The sequence below is a fragment of the Erithacus rubecula genome (genome assembly GCF_903797595.1).
Source record: "Erithacus rubecula genome assembly, contig: scaffold_201_arrow_ctg1, whole genome shotgun sequence".
Taxonomy (NCBI): Eukaryota; Metazoa; Chordata; class Aves; order Passeriformes; family Muscicapidae; genus Erithacus; species Erithacus rubecula.
Genome location: NW_027636112.1, coordinates 115,416 through 140,281, shown reverse-complemented (window position 1 = coordinate 140,281; position 24,866 = coordinate 115,416). Strand labels below are relative to the sequence as shown.

The 24,866-nt window shown below is 49.3% G+C and overlaps 1 protein-coding gene and 1 pseudogene across 2 annotated transcripts; one reads left to right on the top strand and one right to left on the bottom strand.

Annotated features, from left to right (window-relative positions):
• Positions 1-8,279: 8,279 nt before the first annotated feature.
• LOC306815721 (olfactory receptor 14J1-like) lies at positions 8,280-9,221 on the top strand (the record flags this gene model as incomplete). The annotated part of the gene is made up of 1 exon (XM_079332273.1): positions 8,280-9,221. The coding sequence occupies one exon, from the start codon at positions 8,280-8,282 to the stop codon at positions 9,219-9,221; it is 942 nt and encodes a 313-aa protein (XP_079188399.1).
• Positions 9,222-21,692: 12,471 nt separating this feature from the next.
• On the bottom strand, positions 21,693-22,637 carry LOC306815720 (olfactory receptor 14J1-like; annotated as a pseudogene). The gene has a single exon. The product of its transcript is annotated as an olfactory receptor 14J1-like (transcript).
• Positions 22,638-24,866: the final 2,229 nt, after the last annotated feature.

The window sequence follows — 24,866 nt, the reverse complement described above, 5'->3', positions numbered from 1 at the left end:
ACCTCTCAGCCCCTGCAACTGCTCATTTAGAGGCAGTTCCGGGACTACAGCTCCCATTATGCTCCGCGGATCATGTGGCATACTAGTTCAGCCATGAATTCATCTCCCATCATGCCCCGCACCCCACCGAGATACATTACAGCTCTGCAACTCCCATAATTCTCCATGGCCCCTTTAACTGTATTATACCTGCACCTATAACTCCCATCATCCCCTGCGCCCCAGAGAGCTCCATCAGAGCCTTTCAAGTGCCTGCCTGGAACCTGAAGGGTCCCAGATTCTCCTCTCTCACCTCCAAGTGCTCCTCTGGACCCCCAAGTGACACTTCGAAGCCCAGACCTTCCCTCAGGATCCCTAAATTCTCTCTTGGTTCCCACTTGATACCGCAAAATGTCTTCCCATCCCTCAACTTCCTTCTAAATTCTTTGCCCAGACCCAAAATTGCCTTGAATGTGCCCCAGAAATGTCTCCTTGGACTCCAAAGTGCCCAAGTTGACCCTGAGAAAAAGATGATGATAAAGATGACAAAATAACAACAAATATTGCAAATTATCTTACAGAGGGAGAAATAAATAACCAATAGAGGTTATTTCATTAATGAAGGGAATTGTGATACTTAGAACCAATGACCAATAATTTTTTTGGTTGGCAGTAATGTATAGAGTCTTAATATGAAAATTGAAATTAGGTTATAAAAATATAGAACAGTAATATTATAAATAAGGAATTTACAATTATAATTTTAATATTTAGTAATATTAATAAATATAAATATTTTTATAAATAAATATAAATTTATTTATAAAAATAAATTTATGAGGTTGCTTATACTTCGAGTATTCAGTCCTGGATGGGAGATATCATGACATGGTGAGTTTGGGGGTGAGAAGCAAGTTGTCCAAACAGGTTCAGACTTCAAGAGGCTCTTTCTTCAATGTGCCCAAAGCTCCTAAGGAGATGTTCAGCATCAAGACCACTTGGGGAATACTTCTATCACTTTTTATCTGAACTGAAAAGTAGAAAAACATTCCCTTGAGGAAAAAAAATCATGAGATGCACTTTGAAATCTTACTCCTCAACAGAATTCCAAACTGACTCCAAGTAACTGCACAAACCCTGAAGACATGAAGACAATTGAAAGAAGACAAGGAGCTCCTGAAGGCTTTCTGTATTTTAATGATCCCCACAGTGGATTTGGGGCTGAGTCCAGGACCCCCAAACACTGAGAGAAGGTTGAAGAAGCTGCTCAAGGAGGCAGAAGCAAAACTCCAAGTCTCTTGGAGCTTCTTGGCCCCACTGAGGGCAGGGACTGCCAAAGGCTCCCCAGGGACTGGTGAGAGCAGATCCTTGAGGACAGGATTGCAGGAGCCAAAGGCGGTGAGCAGGAACTGCAATGCTGAGCAAGGCCTGGGCTGGTTGGAGGCAGCAGAAAAGCCAAGGGCTGAGCCCAGGCCTGGCCCAGCAGTGAGTGTCCCTCACGGGTGGCTTGGGGCTGTTCCTGGGGCACTGGAATGGGAGGGGCAGCAAGGAAAAATGGCATCACCCTGTGTGACACTCCAGATGCTCATGGAACCAATGGCCGGTGTGACACAGCAGGGCCTCATAGAAACAAGAGGCCATTGTGAGCCTGAGGGGCTTTAACACCCCAGAACACTGAAATGCTGGGGGTAAACAAAGGGTTCTTTACTCGAGTTTGATGCACAGGTGAAACACCAGGCAGATGTTCTTAAGATGTCAAAACGACACCAAAATTTTACTGGCTAAGTATAGAAAATCAAAGAACTTTGGAAAAGGTTTTAATACAACATCCAATTCAACCTAAAACACTTATCAGGAAGTTCATTAATTTAGCCTATTTAAACCTGGAAACCTTTAAACACCTAAATTGTTGAAGTACCCAAAACTGTTCCATATAAAGTGCATTAGAAGGATTGGAAAGAGAGATACAAACACAGATGCTCTGTAGAAAGACACACACATGGCTGCCAACTCCTCGGGTTCCAGTGTGGGTGAGACACAGCCCCCAGCAGAAGGCAGGGTACAGACCATGGGCTCAGTGCCTGCTCTGTGTTTTGAGCCTCTGGCCCTTTGTGGGCCTCCCTCAGGTGGGACTTGTGATTGCTCAGGCAATCAGAGCCTGGGTCAGCACCAGCCCACTGTGTGACTGACTGACAGCTCATCCCGAGGTGTCTGGGACATTGATCTCATCGTGCCTCTGACAGCAACCACAGTGACACTGCAGACCTTTATGCAATCATGGGTCAGTTTTGAAAAGGACAGCAGCAGATCCAAAGACACCATGGAGACACCATGGAACCTCATGGAACTGAAGCAACCGCTGTGACACTCTGGTGCCTCATGGAATCAGGAGGACTCTCGGAACCCCTGTGGAATCAAGGATCAGTGATGAACCTGTGAGGGCCATAGAACCAGGGAGCCATTGTGACACAGCGGGGCAACATGGAACCCAGGGGCCATGGTGACACTGCAGGACCTTATGGAAGCAAGGGGCCATTTTGGCACTACAGAAGCAAGGAGAATATTGTGACAAGGAGAATATTGTTTCACTAAATAGACTAATGGACTCAAAGAGACCATGGTGACACTGTGGGGCCCCACAGAACGAAGGGAACACAGAACAGGTCTGGTTGGCTGGGCTTCCAGGGGCCACCTGACAGGTCTGACTGACATTGGCATATTGAGGGTCTCTTCTCATCTGCTACTGAAATACTGGGGCTCTGGGCTTTCCTTCCTATCGAAAAGCACTGTCATTCTCCTCTAGGTACCCTTGGTCAAAGCTGGGAATCCTCTCCTGTGTCCTGTGTTGGTTTCATGTGATGGGGGGGGAGGGGTGGAGCTGCCTGAGGGAAAGCAACACGAGACAGGGGTAACAGGAGGAGCTGTTCCGTCTCTTAGGGCTTCCCCTGTGAGCTGCTGGAACCAATCAGAGAGTTGATTTAGTAGTGGACATCTCAGGAAATCAATTAAAAGTACATTTGCTTTCACAAATCACATTAGATTGAGTTAACTAACTCTCTTTCAGCTTCTGGATCCCGGGAGACGCACTGACCTTTGGCCGGGGCACTCTCCCCCCCCGTCTCTCCCCCCAGCTTTGAGCCCAGAGGGAGGCCTGGACCAGCACCCTGGTGCCTGCTCTGTGTGGAGCCCCTGGCCAGGCCCTGGCCTGGGGGCCCCCAGCTCCACATGGCCCCAGCCACATGGCTCTGGCATGGCCCCGACCTCTGCCCTGGTGGTCCCCGGCTCTGCTTGGCTCTTTGCTCTGCTCAGCTTGGCCTGGCTCCCCTCTCCACGTGGCATGGCCAAGCAAGGGGATTGGGGAGCCACCAAAGGCTCTCCCTTCCCTCCCCTCCCCGCCCTGCCATTCTGCAAGAAGAGGCCCCCAGCTCCCCACATGACTTCTTCGCAATCTGGATACAATTTTAACTCTTTTTAATGCCTAGATAAGAATCTCCATCTCCTGAGCTCCCCTGAATGAGAAGAAATAAAGCATGGAAATTACAGAGGTCAGCGGAATGAAGATAAAGTTCCTGGTGGGAAGAGATTTAAAAGACTCAACTGATAAGTAGCTGAAAACATTTTTATGGGCTAAGGGAATTGTGACTACACTAAAATTCCTTTAAACTGTGAGATATACTTGGGGAGGTTTGGATGCTTGAGAAGAAGACTTTTTGCCTGGGAGAAATGGAGCTCTCTCTGTTCTAGGACTGAAATATGAACAGAGATATTTGGTAGAGAAGAAGATGAAGAGAATTTTGTTTTTCAGCAGCCTTGCTTTAAAAGTGGTACCCCAAGTGTGTAACATAATGCATAGCAAAGCTCTGGAAGGACTGTGAAAATGAGAGGAGAGTCATAATCTGTAATATTTTCCCGTGCGGATGAAGATTGTGGAGGTGAAGACACCCCCTAAGCCTAAACTAAAAACAGAACTTTTCTATCTTAAGTGAACCGAAATGATTATTTAAGTAGATAACAGACTGAAGTGTTCTCTATATGTTGTTGTTAAGGAATGTGGAATGAAGGAAGGGAGAAGAGGGAACAATCTAGGAATCTTACTCTGAATACTTTTTCTGTTATTAATAAATTTCTTCTTGTACCTTTTTAAGTTTTAAGCCTGTCTTGCCTATGCTCCTAAGTCCTATCTCTAAAAGAAATTAAATATATTAGAATTGGCAAAACAAAAGTCACACCGTGACATCTCCAAAATTCCCTAAATCCAAGGACAGCTCTCAGATAAAAGCTGCCATGACTGACAAGTCTGGCTGGCCTTGGCTTCCTGAGGGCTGGCTCTCATCTCTCTTTGAAATACTGGAGTGTTTCCCAATGAAAAAACTCTTCTTCCATTCCAGGCACTCACAACCAAAAATTGAGACTCCACCTCCAAAAATTCCTATGTCCAAGGGTTTCCCCCAGATGAAAGGTGTCAGGAGAAACAGGTTTGGCTGGCTTGGCCTATGGTGATCACCTGTCATCTTCTTCCAAAGCACTTGGACTTCACATTTTTCTTTCTTCTAGGAAAAAGCTATCCTTCTCAACCAGGTGCCCATGTCCGAAACTGGGATTCCACTTCCAAAACTCTGTATATCCAAGGATTGCTATCAGGTGAAAGCTGCCAGGACAGACAGGTCTGGCTGCCCTTTGCCTCTTGGGGGCTGACTCTCACCTGATTTTGAAACACTGGGGCTCAGTGCTTTCCTTCTTATGGGAAAAAACCTGTCCCTCTCATCAGTGCAGATAGAGCTGAAATTAGGAATCCATCTATAAAATTCCATGTATCCAAGGATTGCTTTCAGACAAAAGTTGACAGAACAGAGAGGTTTGGATGGCTATGGCCTCTGATGGCCACTTTTTATCTGCCTCTGAAGCACCAGTGTTCTGTGCTTTCCTTCCTTTGGAAAAGAACCGTCCTTTTCCTCCAGATGTCCATGTCTGAAAATGGTATTCTGCCATGAAAATTTCATTACTCCAAGGATTACTCCAAGAAAAAAATCTGCAAATACCATCAAGTCTGGCTGTCCTTGGCCTCTGGTGACTGCCCCTCATCTGCTTCTGCAGCACTGGGGTTCAGTTTTTTCCTTCCTATGGTGACCTTTGTGACACAGAGGGGACCCCGTGCAACCAAGGACATCACTGTGGCACTGCTGGGCCGCATGGTCCCAAGGGGCCGGTGTGAAGCAGCAGGGCTTTGTGGAACCAAGAGGCCATTGCTGCACTACAGGGCCTTGTGCAGCCGAAGGGCTGTTGTGATTCTGCAGGGTACCATGAATCCATGGAGACCATTGTGGCATTACAAGACCCCATGGAATCATGGAGACCATTGTGACACTGTGGAGGTCCACAGAACCAAAGGGCCATTGTGAACCTGCAGGGCCTCATGGAAACAAGAGGCCATTGTGACACTGAAGAAGCAAGGAGAACATTGTGACACTGTGGGGCCTCATGAAGCTGAGGGGAGATGGAACAAGTCTGATTGGTTTGGCCTCCCAGGGGTGACTTGACAGATCCAGCTGACCTTGACATCTCAAGAGCTGTCTCTCATCAGCCCCTGGAGCACTGAGGCCCTGTGCTTTCCTTCCTATGGAAAAGAACTGGTCTTCTCATCCAGGGGCCATGGACAAAACTGGAATTTGGCCACCTAAATTATACCTATTCAAGGACTACTCCCAGACAAAAGGAGCCAGAACAGAGAGGTCTGGCTGGCCTTCCTCCTCTGGTGATTTTCTTACGCTATGAGGTGATAGTTTTCATTTCAAAACACCTTGGACAGGGCCCAGAGATCTCCAGAGGTGGGGTTTGGAGGCCTCAAGCAAATGACCAATATATAATGACGATAGACCTCAGTGCTCAGTGGAGTGGAGACTGAGGACAGCAGAGGAGAGCCCTGGAAGGGATTGAAGGGCCATTTCAGAGATGGTGCATCCTTTTGATATAATGGAAAACAGATAGAGAAATAAAGGATTCATGCCAAGAACTGCTGAGGCAATCCATACTGAACACAAGGAGAAAGGAATTTCTCTCCCGGGGAAGGGTTGGCGCGCAACACGTCCTCCAAAAGGAGACTGGAGCAGCCCAAGGCTTTGTGTGGCCATGCAGAGGCAGGCAGAATGCAGAGCTGTCAGCAAAGGAAGGGGCCAGTGAGGTGGGGCAGCCGGGGGATGAGAACAGCCTGCAGGGACAGAGGCGCAGGGCATGGACACCGTAGGACAGCCTGGGCTGCAGAGGGCACAGGGATGGGCAGCAGCTGAAAGGCCCTGCCAGAGCCAACTGCTGCAGCACTTGGGTCATGGCTGCTGGCCCTGGGCCTGAGGCCAGCAGGGGACAAGTGAGCCTTGCTGTGCTGGGGCCTCATTGCCTCCCTGTCCCTGCTCAGCAGCCTGGCAGGGGCCGCCCCATGGTCCTGCCCTGGGCATTGCACATCCCAGAGCCCAGTGCCCTGGGAAGACCCCTGAGCAATGAGGGAGGGACAGGACCTGCCTTGCCAGGGGCTGGGGCTCAGCCTTGGCCCTTTGAATTCCTGAAACACATTCAGATTTGCTCAGTGTCAGAGACACCTTTACTTTCCTTTTTCCTACCTGTCACTAGTGCCTCCATTGTTCTGCTCTATCTGGTACCTTGGGGAATGTTCTCAGTCCTGTCTCTCAGTGAGACCCATTAAAAGTTCAAGAAACTTTCAAGTTTCAATTTAGTTTTGAGTTCTTTTTGAAAAACATTCTCTCAGGACTGAATCTAATTTTAAAAAGACCAAACTCCTGAGAGGGTCATCAAAGTCGTTGTGTGTCTCCTGGCACAGAGGGAGATAATGGCAACCAGCAAAACCTTCAAAAAGACATTTCTGCTGAGAAGCTGCTCCTCTCCCAGCCCAGCAGGGCTGAGGGCACTGCCTGCAGGCACTGAGGGGACAGGAGCCAGACACAGACAGGCGGAAGGTAATCAGCACTGAGAAGACATTGAGCTGAGACTTCACTTGGGGACACATTTCCACAGCCCTCAAAATGGTGGGTCTTTGGGTGCAGGGCAGTGTCCCCTGTGCTCCTGGAGGGATCTCTTGGAGCCAGCATATCCCACAGCCTGGGGGATGTGTCAGGAGGACTCTCACAGTTTCTCTGAGGCACAGGAGGAGGAGAAGGATATGCTGGAGAGCAGGGCTGCCCTGGGCACTGTCAGAGGGACAGGGCAGGATGGCTCCTGCTGCCAGGGACGGCTGCAGGGGCTGAAGTTGGGGCTGCAGCCAGGGCTGTCCAGGGCTGTCCTGCCGAGCAGCTCCTGCAGTCCTCAGAGCTCTTGGCCAGCCCTGGGCATGTGCCACCTTCCAGGGGCAACTCAGCCTGCCTGGCAGCTCCCCATGGACTGTGGGGAGAAGTTGAAGGTGGAAGGAGTGACCCCCATCAGGGCAGATTCCTCCTGCTGTGGAGATGGTGCTGCATGGCCAGGGCTGCTCTCAGCTCTCTCCTCAAGGGAAGGGAAAGGGGCTGTCAGGTGTGTGTGTGTCACTGAGAGTCCTGAACTGTCCCACTGGCCATCAGCAGATCTGCCTCAGATCTACCTCACAAAGTGTCTCCTCACCCTCCTCTGTCTACAGACAGCAGCAGCAACACCTTGGTTTGCAGCATTTGTGTTTGTCTCAGCTGCCTTAAGGTCCTGCTGGCAGGGAGATGCCCCTGGGCAGTGCCCTGTGCTGGGAGGGGTGTGCAGGGCAGAACTGAGCCCTAATGACTGGGCTGGGCTCTGGCAGGGGTACAGGTATACAGGAATATCCAGCCTTGGATACAGATAAACAGCTCCTAATAGGCACAAGTCCAGGCAGCAAAGAGCCAGAACAGCCTTGGATATCCTTCTGAGTCCAGCTGCACAGGGAAAGAGAGAAGGGTTTAGGAAGACTGACTTTGAAAATGGAGCCTTCAAAGAATCCACTTTGTTTTTCCAGCACACTGTAATTTTGATCACCATGAAATAGTGGGGGGTGTAATGAGCACAGGGCAGCTGTGTGCACCAGCAAGTCTGACTGCAATGGGGTAAAGGAGCCCTGTTTTCCCTCTAGACTCCCCAGTGTTGAGGCTGAGAGCAATGCTGAACAAGAGGTAGTAACTCAGCAGTGCAAAATGCATATTATAAAAAAAAAAAAAAAAAAAAAAAGTTACTGAAGTTCCTCCATAGGAAGAGAAGTAGTTTTGAGCAGATTCATAATATAATTTCACAGGATTGATGCAAGAAAATCTTTTCCAGCTTGTCAATGTTTTCTCTCAGTGGTCCACCATGCCCATATGGCAGAAATGTTCAACAGCAGCTCCATCAGCCACTTCCTCCTGCTGGCACTGGCAGACACGCGGCAGCTGCAGCTCCTGCACTTCTGCCTCTTCCTGAGCATCTCCCTGGCTGCCCTCCTGGGCAACGGCCTCATCATCAGCACCGTAGCCTGCGGCCACCACCTGCACACCCCCATGTTCTTCTTCCTGCTCAACCTGGCCCTCACTGACCTGGGCTGCATCTGCACCACTGTGCCCAAAGCCATGCACAATTCCCTCTGGGACACCAGGAACATCTCCTATGAAGGGTGTGCTGCTCAGCTCTTTTTCTTTGTGTTTTTCCTTTCAGCAGAATACTATTTCCTGACCGTCATGTGCTACGACCGCTACGTGTCCATCTGCAAACCCCTGCACTACGGGACCCTCCTGGGCAGCAGAGCTTGTGCCCACATGGCAGCAGCTGCCTGGGCCAGTGGCTTTCTCTATTCACTGCTACACACAGCCAATGCATTTTCCTTTCCCCTGTGCCATGGCAATGCTCTGGGCCAGTTCTTCTGTGAAATCCCACACATCCTCAAGCTCTCCTGCGCACACTCCCACTTCAGGGAACTTGGGCTCATTGTTCTTTCTGTCTGTTTAGTATTTGGTTGTTTTGTGTTCATTGTTTTCTCCTATGTGCAGATCTTCAGGGCTGTGCTGAGGATCCCCTCTGAGCAGGGACGGCACAAAGCCTTTTCCACCTGCCTCCCTCATCTGGCTGTGGTCTCCCTGTTCGTCAGCACTGCAGCATTTTCCTACCTTAAGCCACCCTCCATCTCGTCCCCATCCCTGGATCTGTCACTGTCATTTCTGTACTCAGTGGTGCCTCCAGCCCTGAACCCCCTCATCTACAGCCTGAGGAACCAGGACATCAAGGATGGCTTGAGGAAAATCATCATGAATGCTTCTCAGAAAAAATAAACTCTCATTCTCCTGTATCACTATTATAATATTACTCAATGCCCACTCCATGTCCTGTGAGGTTTTTTGGGGGGTTTTTTTGTTGGGTTTTTTTTGGGTTTTTTTCTTTTTTTGCTGGCACAAGTATGACACTTCTTAGAACTTTTTCACAAGAAAATCTTTATCTGTTCCATTTTTAATTCAGTATTTGCATTCCTAGTGTGAACCATAGACTATATAATCCTGGAGTTGTACTACATATGTGCTTACACAAAATAACAAACTTGGTGTTGCTGTGTTTTCCTGTCATCTTTCCTCCTTGGCTTCTCTGGAGCTGCAAGGTTGGTGCCTCTGTGCAGAGCTGGGGTGAAAAGGGAACCACAGTGCTCCTCACTGCCAGGCACCCCCAGGGCTTCTGCTCCATAACCTCCCCTTCCTTCAGTTCCACACTCCCCTTCAGAGCCCCTGTGTTGGTTTAAGGCCTCAGGGTTCTTTTAGCTCAGTCCCAGTCCTTCTGTGTGACTGTGCAGGCGCTGCAGGCAGGGACAGGCCATGGAAACTGCTGGGACAGAGCTGGACTCTGCAACAGCATTTCCATCATGCAAGGGCATCTCCCCAGTGCAGGGCCTGAAAGCTTCAATCTCCTTCCCAGTTTGCTCTCAAGGATGTGCCCAACACAGTGCAATGGAGAGGAGAACAGCAGTGACAGCCAAAGTGTGGCAGTGTTCAGGGTGGGGCTGTCCCAGCAGTGTCCCTGCAAAGCCAGCCCTGCTTCCAGCAGTGCCTCCCACCCCAGGGCACAGAGTTTGTTCTTCCCTCTGTGGAGGGACATCAAGTGACCAGGTCAGGAGTCTGTGTTTGCAGTGCAGGGACATTCCACAGCCCTGAACATCCTGTGTGCATGTGAGGGGACTTAAACCCAGTGAGCAAAAACACCTTCAGCTGGTTTCTGGATTTTCCAGAGATTAACGTCTCCTGGGATACCCTTGATGCAGGGCTGGGATGAGCTCCTGTCCTCAGAGCTCCCTGTGTCCATCCCTCTGGCCGTGGGGCACCTCAGGCAGGGTCAGGGCAGGGTGACACCTGCAGGGCTGAGGTCCCTGCCAGGCTCTGGCAGTGGCAGCAGACCCCAGGGAGCCCCTGCCTGTGCTGCAATGAACTGTCTGTGTGTGTGCCAGGGAAGGACTCATGTCCCTGGACACGCCTGGGGCTGTGAGCAAGGCAAGAGCCCAGCTCAGGGGTGGGCACCTGACAGAGCCCTGACATTTCTGGGGTGCCAATAAGAGCAGAGTTGGGCAAGGTGACTGTAGTTAAACCCCTCTGGGCATCCAGTGACAAAAGAGTGTTACTGTCACTGTCCCTCCTTACACAGAAAACAGGAGAAAATAAGGTGAACAGTTGTGGGTCACCATAAAGAGAGATTAATATTTGGGGGATTAAAAAGCAAGGGCCAAATGTAGAAGAAAGGAAAACCATGGAGGGACAAAAATTCACCACACATAATGGTTGCTCTGGAAGACAAATATGCTAATACAGAAAGGGCAGAGGCCCTCTTGTGCCCCTCATTTCCTTCCTGATCATGATATCCCATGGAATGGAAGATCCCTTGGGTCAGTCCATCCCAGCTGTCCCATCCCTGTGTCCCCAAGAACACTTGCCCCTGCCCCAGTCCATTGGTTTAGGGGTTGCTGAGATGCCTCATGTGGGGCCAGCCCTGCTCAGGAACAGCCAAAGCCTTGGGCTGGGACCAAACCCCCTCCAGCCACAGGAACCAAGCACAGCAGGACAGGGGCTACTCTGGGCAAAGGGAACTCCATCCCAGCCACACCCAGGCCAAGGGGGCTCAGGGGGCTCTTACCTCCTCTGTTATTCCAAAATTCAATGAATCTATTCCTTGGAGAGCTCTTTGAAGACAGAATTGACAGACAGGCAGAAGCAGAGCTATAAAATGCACCAGTACAAACAGAGCAGCTCCTGTGAGGAGTGAACACTCCCAGGGCAATGCTGTGGCAGGAGAAGCACCCAGGAGGAGAAGGATGAGCTCAGTGCATGTGTGTGTGTCCCAAGGCACAGAGGGTGAGGGTGGGCAGAGGTCAGGGCAGGGCTGGCAGTGGCAGGGCAGATCCAGGGACAGTGAGATGGGAGTGTGCAGCCTGCAGAGACACAGCAGCAGCTGTGGGACAGCACAGGACAAGCTGTGCTGGACATGGCCAAGGACCCTGGCAAGGCTGGCAGTGCCCAGGAGAAGCCAAGTCTTGGTGCCCTGGAGCACAGCAGGGTCTGTGCCACCAAGGGCTGTGAGGGGACACCTTGTCCTGAACCTAGAAGTTGTATCATTTGCAACAACTCCATTAGGTTCAGTGTCACAATGCTCTCCTTGGATCCATGAGGCCTCACAGAGTCACAATGGTCCCTTGGTTCCACTTGTCCCACACTGTCACATGAATCCTTAGTTCCATGATGCTGTGAACTGTCACACTTGGTTCCATGGTGATAAAGGTGGCACAATTTCCATGGTACCACAAGTGTTCCTTGGCTCTATGAGACCCCACAGTATCACAATGGCCCCTTGCTGCCATGGCACTGTGTAATGTCACAGTTATCTCCATGATTCCATACTGCCCTGCAGTGTCATAATGCACCATTGGTCAATGAGGCTCCAGTGTCACCATGACCACTTGGTTCCATGGACCCCACAGTGTCACTGTGGTCCCCCATGGTCCACAAGGCTCTGAAGTTCCACAATGGCTCCTTGGTTCCATGAGGTTTGGTACAGTCACAATTCACTCCTTGGTTCCACGAGACCCTGCTGATTCACAGTGCCCATGATTCCATGAGTTTCTATGGAGCCACCAAGGTGTCTTTGGATCTGCAGTATCTCAATGATCTTCTTGGTGCCATCCTACCCCAATGTCTCAGTGGCTTTTTGGTTCCAAGAGTTTCCACAGTGCCACAAGGGTCTCCTTGGTGCCATGAGAATACAAAAATTCCACATAAACATTGAGCAACGCCTGCTTAACACACCCAAGAACATCTGTCTTCATTCAAATCAGGGATTAAAGGTGAGAATGGCACCAGCAGCTTCCATCTGCAACACAGACACAGGGAAAGGACCGGGACAGAGACTTCAGCTGAAAGACTCTGCGAATTCACAGAATCACAGAATCATTAGGTTGGAGGAGAACTTCAAGATCAAGTCCAGCTCCTGCCTAACACCTCCATATGGCACCAATCACCATACCTAGTCTTTTTTTAAACATATAGGGATGGTGTCTCCACCAACCTCAGGAGAGATCATTCCAGAATTTTATCACATTTCCTGGAAAAAACATTTTTCCTAATATCCAACCTCTATTTCCCTTGGCGAAGCTTAAGACTGTGTTCTCTCATTCTGTCAGTTGCTTCTTGTTGAAAGAGACAAACCCCCACCTGACTAAAACCACGGTTCAGGAGGTTGTAGAGAGTGATAAGGTACCCGCTGAGTCTATTTCTCTCCAGGATAGACAACCCCAGCTCCCTCAGCTGATCCTTACAGGACTTCCACACCCCTCACCACCCTTGTTGCTTTTCTCTGGACATGCTTCGACACCTCCATGCCCAGAACCAGACACAGCACTCAAGGTGCTGCTCAACCAGTGCCCAGCACAGGGGAAGAATCACTGCCCTGCTTCTGCCGGCCACACCATTCTTGATCCAGGCCAGGAGACATTGGCCTCTTGGCCACCTGGGCACACTGCTGGCTCATGTCCAGCCTGCTGTCCCTCGGTGTCGTCAGCTCCCTTTCTGCCTGGCCACTGTCCAGCCACTCTGTCCCCAGCCTATAGCACTGCAGGGGTTGTTGTGGCCAAAGTGCAGGACCCAGCACTTGTTAAACCTCAAATTGATGGTCTTAAACCCTGGATCTAGCTTGTCCAGGTCCCTCTGCAGAGCTTCCTAACCTCCACAACACTCACACCCAGCTTGATGTCATCTGCACATTTGCTGATGGTGCACTCAGTTCCCTCATCCAGATCATCAATGCAGATATTGAAATCCACACTGGTTGGCTCTGATCCCTCAGCCATCCTGTAGGTGCCCTGTGATGGCACTCAGGGTGATCTGTTCCATCACCTTGCTGGGCACTGTGGTCAGGCTGACAGGCCTGGAGTTCCCCAGCTCCTCCTTCCAGCCCTTCTTGGGGATGGGCTCACATTGGCACCTCCAGTCCTCTGGGACCTCCCTAGTGAGCCAGGACTGATGATAAATGAAGGAGAGCAGCTTGGGGAGTTCATCCAGCAGCTCCCTCATCCCCCTAGGATGGATCCAATCTGGTGCCAGAGACACCTGTGAGCATCTGAGTGGCTCAGCAGGTCCCCAGCTGCTTCCTCCTGGATTACAGAGGGTCTGTTCTGCTCCCTGTCCCCATCTACCAGCTCTGGAGCACACTTGTCCTGAGGACAACCTGTCTTATTGTTGAAAAGTGAGGCAAAGAAGGGGTTAAGCATCTCAGCCTTTTCTTCATCTTTGGTAAGCAAATCCCCCCAATAAAACTGGAGGTTTTCCTTGTGTCTTTTTGCCAATAATGGATTGTGAAAAAATATCTTTATTATCCTTCACAGAAGTGGCCTGGTTAAGCTCTAATTCAGCTTTCACCTGTCTAATTTTCTTTCTGCATGTCCTAATAACAGCCTTAACCATTTTCTGAGTTGCCTATACCTCTGTCCATAGGTGGTGCCGCCTCTTCTTTCCCGAGTTCCTGGTGTTATAAATGGATATTGGATATCTTCGATTTCATCCGATTAATCAAACCACAAATTTAAATTTAACAGTAATTTATTAATAATAGTGATTGTATATAATGAACACAATTAAAATATATTAGTTACATAAATTTGAGTAAATACAAAATTTAGCAGCAATTTAAGTATAATAGACGTGCAATGGTTTAGTTGAATAAAGCATAACCAAAACTGACCGGGGGTAGGGGGAGGGATTCTTCCTTCCACACATACCAAATCAGTCATGCAAAAATCTCATTTATATACAGTTTGCTAATGCATATTAGTACAGAATTTTCTAGAAAGCTCTTCCTCGTTTCTATTCCTAAAATCTATGTCACTGTGTTATGTTGCCATGCGTCACCAGTGGTTGGGGGTCTCTCCTCCTTTCGGGGTCTTGTTTCCGATGAAGGGGGTCTTCCTCAAGCGCACTAAGCTTAGAGTTATATAATAAATAAATATTCTCACAAGAGGCCTCAGTCCAGTGACCAACTCTTTGGAATCATCCCAATTTGGCCCAGTTCAAGGTAAAAAGCCTATTTCTAGCTACTGGTTCTTAGACCTATACTCTTCCTATCCTGCCTCCCACTGAACATCTGGATGTTGAGTTTTTCTGCTTTGTTTAACCATTTCCTTTATCTCTTTTTGCCTTATGGCAAATAGATACAGTTATTGATTAATTATAATACCACAATTTTGCCAATATTGATAAAATTTAATTAGCACAAATCATTTATAACACTGGATACAATACTTATGCCTTGCCATGCCACTCATTTCCCTTACTATTTCACATTTTGGCACAAGGGGACATTTTGTTTCTTCTCCATCAAGATTTCTTTCTTGAAGTGTCTCTGTCCTTCCTGGAATCCTTTATTTCTAAGGGTTGTTTCACTTAATAAAATCACTACCTGATTCAGTTACCCCCAAATCAGCAACCTGAATAGGCCAAAGGTTGTTCTCTTTAACTCCAGTGTAGAAGTTTTGTTCATATCCCTGCTTCTTTCACAGCATATTTTAAAACTGAGTAATTTCATGGTCACTGTACCCCAGGAAGCAACCCACTACCACATCTCCCACCAGCCCATCTCTGTTTGTGAACAGCAGGAGACAGAGCTTTCCTTGGGAGTGTTCTTCTGTCCTGGGGTGTCTCTCTGGTGGTCCCTGGTAGTCGTGGACCCCAATGTTCCAGATGGCCTGGCTGAGGCTGGTGAATTCTAGTTCCCCTTCTTACACAAGGGGCATGGTGTGGTTTCCAGAGGCCAGTGGTTTTGGAGTATAAGCATTGTGTCAGCTCACCTGGTGTGGGCAATTTATAATCTAGTACCATAATGTCACAGAGTGGGCTATGACATCACAGAGTGGGTTTTGTGAGGTCATCAAGCAGCTACGGCATCATAGGCTGTCTCTGCATCATCACTTGGGCTGTGTGAGGTCACTGGGTTGGTCACTCTGCCCCAGCCCCCCTCACAGTTGCCCCAGACAAGTCCAATGCTTTTCATGCCCAGCAGGGTCCCCTGTTCCTCTGTATCCCCCTGCTCCACCTGGAGCCACAGCCTCCCCCAAGGATATTCCACAAATCAACCCCAGATCTTGACATGGGGACAAGGGGCCAGGGCTGTCACCAGAACATCAAGGATGTGGATTATCCAGGACACTAGGGCCTGGTTTGGGTTCCCCAGGGCAGCAAAGATATCTGGCAGCTGGAGCAGGGTGGGGGAGGGGGCCTCCAAGGTGGGGCTGGAGTCTTTTTGGCTGTGAGGAGAGGCTGAGGGAGCTGGGTTTGTCCAGCCTGGAGCAGAGAAGGCTGAGGAGCTCCTCATGCCAGCCTGGCAATGCCAGACAGGAGCTGATGGAGAGCACAGAGCCATCCAGACAGATTTTCATCCAGGGAACAAATGCTGCAGAGGCTGATGGATCAAGTTCCTGTGAGCCCAGAATATTGGCATTAGTGCAGCTGTAGCTGTGCACAAGAGAGCTCTGCAGCCACTTTCTCTCTTTTCCTCCTTCTGGGCATGGAGAGAGTTCATGACTTCAGCGTGTGACTTGTGTGTGCAAAGAGCAAATCTGGGCAGAATCGGGGCAGGGAGGCTTTGGGGCATCTTGGGATCTGTATGGGCACAGAACATGTTTTTCATTGGTCCGAGACTGTCTGCTGTGAAAATGGATTTAATATGCAACAGAGGAATGAATTTAGTTTTTATGGACCTGTGCCTTCTGTTGGTTTGTTTGCTTACAATAACTGAACATCCCTCTGTGTCTCAGGCAGTTCCTTCTGCAAGGAAAGCAGGTGGGAGTTGGTGCCAAGGAGCTGAAAGCTGCAGGCACGGCCTGGAGTGGAGGAAGTTCAGATTTGCACATGACTGCTCTGAGTGCCAGTGGTTGGATAAGGGAAATGGTGGGGTGGGGGTAGGAACAAAGTGTGATTGATGGTCAGCCTTCAATCAGGGTCACCATGCAAGAGGCTCTTTATTCCATGTGCCCAGACCTCCTAAGAAAACATTCAGCATCAAGATCACTTGGGAAATTCTTCTATCATTTTCTCTCTGAACTGAAAAGTAGAAAAATATTCCCCCGAGGTAAACAAAGTCAAGAGATGCACTTTGAAATCTTCCTCTTAAACAGAACTCTAAACTGACTCCAAGCAGCTGAACAAGCCCTGGAGACTTGATAACAGTTGAAAGAAGACAAAGAACTCCTGATGGCTTGCTTTATTTTTATGACCCCCAGGGTGGATTTGGGGCTGAGTCCAGGAGCCACAGGCACTGAGAGAAGGTTGAAGAAACTGCTCCAGGAGTCAGAAGCAAAACTCCAAGTCCCTTGGAGCATCACTGGCCCCACTGAGGGCAGGGACTGCCAAAGGCTCCCCAGGGACTGGTGAGAGCAGATCCTTGAGGGCAGGATTGCAGGAGCCACAGGCTGTGAGTAGGGAACTGCAATGCTGAGCAAGGCCTGGGCTGGTTGGAGGCAGCAGAAAGGCCAAGGGCTGAGCCCAGGTCTGGCCCAGCAGGGCCTGTCCCTCACGGATGGCTCGGGGCTGTTCCTGGTGCACTGGGATGGGACGACAGCAAGGACAAATGCCATCACCCTGTGTGACACTCCAGATGTTCATGAACCAAGGGCCAGTGTGACACTGCAGGGCCTCATAGAAACAAGAGGCCATTGTGAGCCTGAGGGGCTTTAACACCCCAGAAAGATGAAATGCTGGGGGTGAACAAAGGCTCCTTAACTCGAGTTTGGTGCATAGGAGGATCCCTAGAGAGATATTCTGCCCAGAAGAGGGTCAAATGACACCAAAATTTTACTTTCAAAATATAGAAAATCAAGGAACTTTGGAAAAGGATTTAATATAGCATACAAGTTGCCATAAATAACTTCTCATACCAGTAACTTCATTAGCTTTGCCCATTTAACCTCAAAACCTTTAAATACTTCAGTAGTTTAGGTACCTAAAACTGTTTCATATAAAGAGCATTAGAAGGGGAAGAAAGAGAGACAGAATGAGAGAATCTCTGTTGAAAGGCACGCATATTGTTACCATGTCCCACCTGCTCTCCACAGGGCACTGCCTGCACACAGGCCCAGGAGAAGCTTTCCTGTTTGTGAGGAAAGAATGAAAACGCCTGAGCAGGTTTCCTGAGCAACAAACCCTACTCAGGAACCACATGCTCAGTACAGACTGCCTGGAATGATGTCACCTTTCTACAAGAGACGGTGTGACCAGAACTGATCTTTGTAAGCAGAATTCTCTGAGTCTTTCAGCTGAATTCTGTCCCTGTCCTTTGCCTGCATCTCTGTGCAGATGGAAGCTGCTGGTGCCATTCTCACCTTTAACCCCTCTTCTGAATGCAGACAGATGTTCCCAGATGTGTTAGGCAGGTGCTGCTCAATGTTTATGCAAAGCTTTTGTATCCTCGTGGAACCAGGGACAGCCTTGTGACACAGTGGGGGCACACGGAACCAAGGAGACAATTGTGACAGTTCAGAGTCTCACAGAAACAAGGCTCTATTGTGACACTGAGGGGAATTATGGAATCAAGGAGACCCTTGTGACACAGCAAAGCCACAGGGAACCAATAGTCCATTGTGATAATGCAGATCCAAGGAGACCATGGTGACACTATGGGACCTCATGGATCCAAGAGGCCATTGGGACTGAAGGACTTCATGGAACCCAGAGTCCAGTGTGGCATAGCAGCACCTCTTTGGAACAAAGGAACCATTGTTGGTCAGCACAGAAACTCATGGAACCCAGGGACAATGGGGAAACAGCAGGGCCACATGGAACCAAGGAGACCTGTGACATTTAGGAATCCTATTATTGCACTGCAATTGCACTGCAGAAGCAAGACCATTGTGACACTATGGAAGCTCATGGAACCAAGCAGTCATTGTGACACTCCAAGGTATTGTTGACCGGGGAGACCATTGTGACACTCCAGAACCCCATGACACTAATGGTTTATTGTGACACAGCAGGGTTCCACAGAACCAATTGTCCATCGTGACAGTGCAGATCCCAGGAGACCATGGTGACATTTTGGAAGCTCATGGAACCAAAGGTCCATTGTTACAGTCCAGAACCAAGGAAACCATTGTGACAGTACAGAACGTCACGGGACCAAGATTCCATTGTTATGCAGTGGGGCTTCATGGAACCAAGGAGCTGCTGTGACACAGCAGGGAGGCATGGAACCAATGGTCCACAGTGATACTGCAGATCCAGGGAGACTGTGGTGATAGCACAGAACCTCATGGAACCAAGAGTCCAGTGTGACACAGAAGAACCTCTTGGAATCAAGGCAATCATGGTACACTATGGAACCTCATGGAAACACAGATCCAATGGAACACTGTGGGGCCTCATTGGGACAAAGGACATGGTTGATGAGACAGAAGCTCATGGAAACTCTGGGACGTTGTGACACTGCAGAGCCTCATGGAACCAAGGAGAGCACTATGATACTGAGGAACCCCATGGAACCAAGCAGCCATTTTCATACTGTAGAACCAAGGAAAACATTGTTGACAGAGCAAAACCTCATGGAATTGAGGGGCCGTTGTTGTACAGCGAGGCCTCATGGAACCAAGGGGCCATTGGGACACGGGGGCCTCATGGAACCAAATATCCATTGTGACCAAGTGGGGTTGCTTGTAAACAATTCTCCATTGTGATACTGCAGATCCAAGAGAACGTGGTGACACCATGGCACTTCATGGAACCAAGGGGCTGTTGTGACACACCAAGGCCTCATGGAACCAAGGAGAGCATTGTGGCAGTACAGAACCAGGAGGGACATTTTGACAGTACAGACCCAAATGGAACCAAGGGTCCATTGTTATATAGCAGGGACTCATGGAACCAAGGGACCATTGTGACACTGCTTGGCTCCATGGAACCAAATATTCATTGTAACCCAGCTGGGCTGCTTGTAGCCAATTGTCCATTGTGATAATGCAGATCCAAGAGACACTATGGCAGTTCATCAACCAAGGGAAAGTTGTCACACTCCAAGGCTTCTTGGAACCAGGGAGAGCATTGTGGCAGTACAGAACCAAGGACAGTATGGAGCCAAGGGGCTATTGTGAAACTGTACAAGGGACACAATGGAGTCAAGGATAGCACTGATACTGAAATGTGCTGAATAGAAATTTTGAACACAATTTTGAGTATTTGAAAGCAGATGTTCTTTATTACAGCATGGTGGTCACTCTGTTAATCCCTCATCCATTTGTTTGTACTGGGCATCAGGTGAACAGGGATTTATCACACACATTGATTATGTTTTCAGTAGCTATCCCCACTTCCTTTGACTTTATTTGACATAATGGTACCCATCATCACAAATCCTTATGTGATTCATTGGGGTCTGTCTTCAACATCTGGTAAAGGTGGCTGTTCCTTGATCCCTGCTTTTGAATGATGGCAATTTCCTTGTTTTGCATAATTTCTGCTTTATCAGAAGTCTTTCAGAGCTGAGCTGGCATCCTGCTTGCAGTTTGAATGACTTCTGTTTGCCTGAGTGACATCTTTGATCTGTTTGTCCAAGGCTGTACTATTCTGTTCTACTGTCCTTGATAAAAGTAAATGTTATCTTCTCCTGTCCTTGTCACAGTCTTCACCCCAAATGAGGCGTGTCTGCAACCTCCTCCAACCCATGGGCTTGGGGTGGGCAAGTTTTCCTGAGGGAACAGGGATGGGACAGCTGGGCTGGACTGACAAGGAGGATGTTCCATTCCTTGTCACACTGTGATCAGCAATAAACTGAGAGATGTGGTGAGGGCACAAGGGAAATAGGGGATTGATTTTTTTTTTAAGACATTTTTCTTTCAGAATACCACCTACACTTCTGTCCTTGGGTACTTAAACATTTTGCACTGATTGGAGATTTCCTGGGGATTTGTTTGCTTCTGTTTGTGGTCTTTGCTTTTTTAGTTGGTTTGTTTGTGGGGGTTTTTTATTGTGGGTAGGTTTTGCTTAGTTTTTTATTTTTTGTCGTGTTTGTTTTTTTCCCTATTGACATTCTTCTGATGCATAAGTTTTTTCTCCCTTTTCATGTTGCTTGGTTTGTACCTGATGGCAAGGCAAATCTATTCAACTCAGTCATCTTGCCCAATTATGTTTTGCAGTCATCATCAACTAGAAGAGTTTGGTCACAGACTGCCTGAAACTTGGGAGCATCCACAAAGGAATTGAAAGTTCACTGTCGTGCCACCAGAACTGTGCCACCCCTGAGTGCTAATGATGGTGTTTGTGCTCACTCGGGTTCATCCCCGCCCCCCCCCCCACCGCCCAATGCATTGCTGAAATCTCCTCAGCACAGAGCAAACACAGTCTGCTCACTGGTCACTTGGTGTCCCTCCATGCAGGGACAAACAACCTCGTGCAGGTGGGGCGGAGGCCAGTGCTGGGTATGGTGGTTGCAGGGACTGGTGTGGGACAATTTTCCTGGGGCACCTTCCCAGGCTGTCCCCAGAAGAAAGGCACAGCCCAGGCCCTGCTCTGCTGCTCCCTCAGGCCCATCCCAGGAGCTCTGGCTGTGCCAGGACACTGCTGTGTACCCCTGCACACTGCCCCTCTGCCCCAGGCCCTGGGCTTTGCTTTGCAGGGCATTCCTGGAGACATTGCTGACAGACGCTCTGGAGGAGAGCAAAGCCTTCCTGCCCTGCCCTCAGGAGATCCCTTTGCTGCTGGAGCTGCTGTGCTGGAGCCCAGCTGTGTCTCAGCAGTGCTCATGGCCTGTCCCTGCCTGTGCTCACAGCAGGGACACGCAGCAGGACAGTGACCAATCTGCCAGAGTACTGCAGCCTTACAGCCACAGAAGGGCTGGCAAGGAGAGGGTGGAGTTGGGAAGAGCAGATGTGGGGAGAGCCAGAGCCATTGTCCCTGGCTGTGCTGCTGTGCTGGGAGACTCTTCACCTCTGCCTCTGCTCACAGGCACTGCTCTGCAAGGACAGAGAAGGGTTGAGGAAGAATCCAGGACACACAGGACAGGGCATGCACTTACTTTTATTTAAATACATGGGAAGAGACCTCTTGAACATCTTTGCCTTCCAAAAGAAAAGTAGATATTAATGCAGAAATGCAAGGAGTAATTTAGAGTATTTTGTACAAAGCACAACAGTAGATAAAGTAAAAAAAAAAAAAAAGAAAAAAGGACAACTAGAAAAAAAAAACCAGAGAGAGATTGTAAAGAGATACATTCTAAAGGCTCTGCAGAAGAAAAGAGAGCACTTAATGCTTCTGAAAATACAAACTCATCCATTTTCTCAAGGCTCCTTTGAGTTCCTGGTTCCTTAGGCTATAGATGAGAGGATTCAGGGCTGGAGGCAACACTGAGTACTGAACTGACAGGGAGAGATCCAGAGAAGGTAAGGAGATGGAGGGGGGCTTCAGGTGAGCAAATACTGCAGTGCTGAGAAACAGGGAAACCACGGCCAGATGAGGGAGGCAGGTGGAAAAGGCTTTGTGCCGTCCCTGCTCAGAGGGGATCCTCAGCACAGCTCTGAAGATCTGCACATAGGAGAAAACAATGAACACAAAACAGCCAAGTGCTAAGGAAGAAGTAAAAGCAGAAGCCCCAAATTTCCGGAGGTAGGAATTTGAGCAGGAGAGCTTGAGGACCTGGGGGATTTCACAGAAGAACTGGCCCAGGGCATTGCCCTGGCACAGGGGCAGGGAAAATGTATTGACTGTGTGCAGCAGAGCAGTGAGAAAGGCACTGGCCCAGGCAGCTGCTGCCATGTGGGCACAAGCTCTGCTGCCCAGGAGGGTCCCGTAGTGCAGGGGTTTGCAGATGGACATGTAGCGGTCATAGCACATGATGGTCAGAAGGGAACACTCTGCTGAAATAAAAAAACACAAAAGACAATAGTTGTGCAACACATCCTGAGTAGGAGATGGTCCTGGTGTCCCAGAGGGAATTGTGCATGGCTTTGGGCACAGTGGTGCAGATGCAGCCCAGGTCAGTGAGGGCCAGGTTGAGCAGAAAGAAGAACATGGGGCTGTGCAGGTGGTGGCCGCAGGCTACGGCACTGATGATGAGGCCGTTGCCCAGGAGGGCAGCCAGGGAGATGCCCAGGAAGAGGCAGAAGTGCAGGAGCTGCAGCTGCCGCGTGTCTGCCAATGGCAGCAGGAGGAAATGGCTGATGGAGCTGCTGTTGGACATCACTCCACTCTGGGCATTCTGAGCTGTTGAAAGAAGACTTTGACAAGGTGGGAACAAATTGTTTGAGCCAATCCTATGAAATATTATTTAGAATCCTTTCAAATTATCTGCTCATAATTTGGTTGTGATTTGTAAAAATTTTTTATTTTGGGTGTTTATGTTTTTCCTGCTGAATTGCTGGCTCAAATTCAGCATTGCTCTCAGCCAGAGCTTTTAGGGTCCCTTTGGAATAAAAGGCCTCCCTGTGCCCCAGTGCAGTCAGACCTGCTTTTCCTACACATCTGTCCTTTGCTCATTACCTCCTGCTTTTACAGAGTTCTCACACATGAAATTTTCTTAAAAAAACTTTTTCAGACTCCAGTTTCAAAATGAATCTCTCTAAACCCCCACCTACTTTCCTCTGCAGATAGACAGGGAGGAATATTCAGGGCTGGTGTGGCTCTCTAATGCCTGATGTTCTGTCTACTGGGAGCTATTTCTCTGCAACCAAAGCTTGTCCCTGCCAGTGCTCCCACAGCCCAGCCCACCCCTGGGGGCTCATCTCTGCCCTGTACACCTCTCCCAGCACAGAGCACTGCTCAGGGATATTTCCCTGCCAGCAGCAGGGTGTTAAAGACAGCTCAGACAAACTGAGATGCTGCAAGCCAAGGTGCTTCTACTGCTGTCTGTAGACAGAGGAGGATGAGGAAGCACTTTGTGAGGGAGATCTGAGGCAGATGTGCTGATCCCCAGTGGGACAGTGCAGGAGTCTCAGTGACACAGACACACCTGACAACCCCTTTCCCTTGCCTTGAGGAGAAAGCTGAGAGCAGCCCTGGCCATGCAGCACCATCTCCACAGCAGGAGGAATCTTCCATGATGGGGGTCAGTCCTTCCACCTCTGTCTTCTCCCCACAGCCCATGGGGAGTTGCCAGGAAGGCTGAGAGCTGCCCCTGGCAGGTGGCACATGCCCTGGGCTGGTCAAGAGCCCTGAGGTTTGCAGGAGCTGCTCGGCAGGACAGCCCTGGGCAGCCCTGGCTGCAGCCCCACCTTCAGCCCCTGCAGCCATTCCTGGCAGCAGGAGCTGTCCTGCCCTGTCCCTGTGACAGTGCCCAGGGCAGCCCAGCCCTGCTCTGCAGCACATCCTCCTCCTCCTCCTGTGCCTCAGAGAAACTGGGAGAGTCCTCCTGACACATCCCCCAAGCTGTGGGCCGTGCTGGCTCCAGGAGATCCCTCCAGGAGCACAGGGGACATTGCCCTGCACCCACACACTCACCATGTCCAGGGCTATGAAGATGTTTCCCCAAGTGAAGTCTCAGCTCACTATCTTCCCAGTCCTGATTGCCTTCAGCATGTCTGTGCCTGACTCCTGTCCCCTCAGTGCCTGCAGGCCGTGCCCTCAGCCCTACTGAGCTGGGAGAGGAGCTGCTCCTCAGCAGAAATGTCTTTTTGAAGCTCTTCTTGGTTGAGCCTGGGAGCTGCCTCTGTGCCAGGACACCAGCCCAGCTCAGCAGCACAGACACAGCACAAGGATTTTAATGACCCTCACAGGGATTTAGTGCTGTTTACATCAGATTAAGTTCCTCAGTGTGTTAAAGAAACTTCTCAAGAGTTCAAAGATAAATTGAAACACCAATTTTTCCTCAAGTTTTAATGGATTCTGCTGAGGAATATGTCTATGAAAGTTGATCAAACTTTGCTATTTTTCAGTGCCCCCATACCTACTAACTCTTTCCCATGTGTCAAAATACAGGCTAAAGGACCAGCCTTAGAAATCTCCTAGCTTTGTGTAGTACTCATTACCTCCTCCTTCTTGTCTTATCCTGTTTCCACCCATATCTCTCCACACAGCCTCACAGTCCTTTTCCAATCTTTCTCCCACACACATGCCTGAGTTGCAGGTATTGAATGTGATTTGCCACACACAAACTTTAGGATCTTAGGTTCAAAATCTGCTTGGTTAGGATGTCTCGATTTACACTGAGGGCATAGACCTTGCCATCTCTCAGAGGAACAATAACAACGTTTTTCACAAATCTTGCACTGTAACAGTAACCATACAGAATGCCAACTTCTAGAAGCCCCAAAAGCCTCATAACATCCAAAAAAGCAAGCTATTCCTCTTCTCTCTTGAATGTCCAGACCGTCTTGTGCAGACTCTTCCCAGTCCAAAGCTACCAATCTCTCTGCTGAAGTTCAATATATTCCATCCAGTTAACAACACAGGAAACACAGGGAAAAATTACCAGTTTGCTGCAAT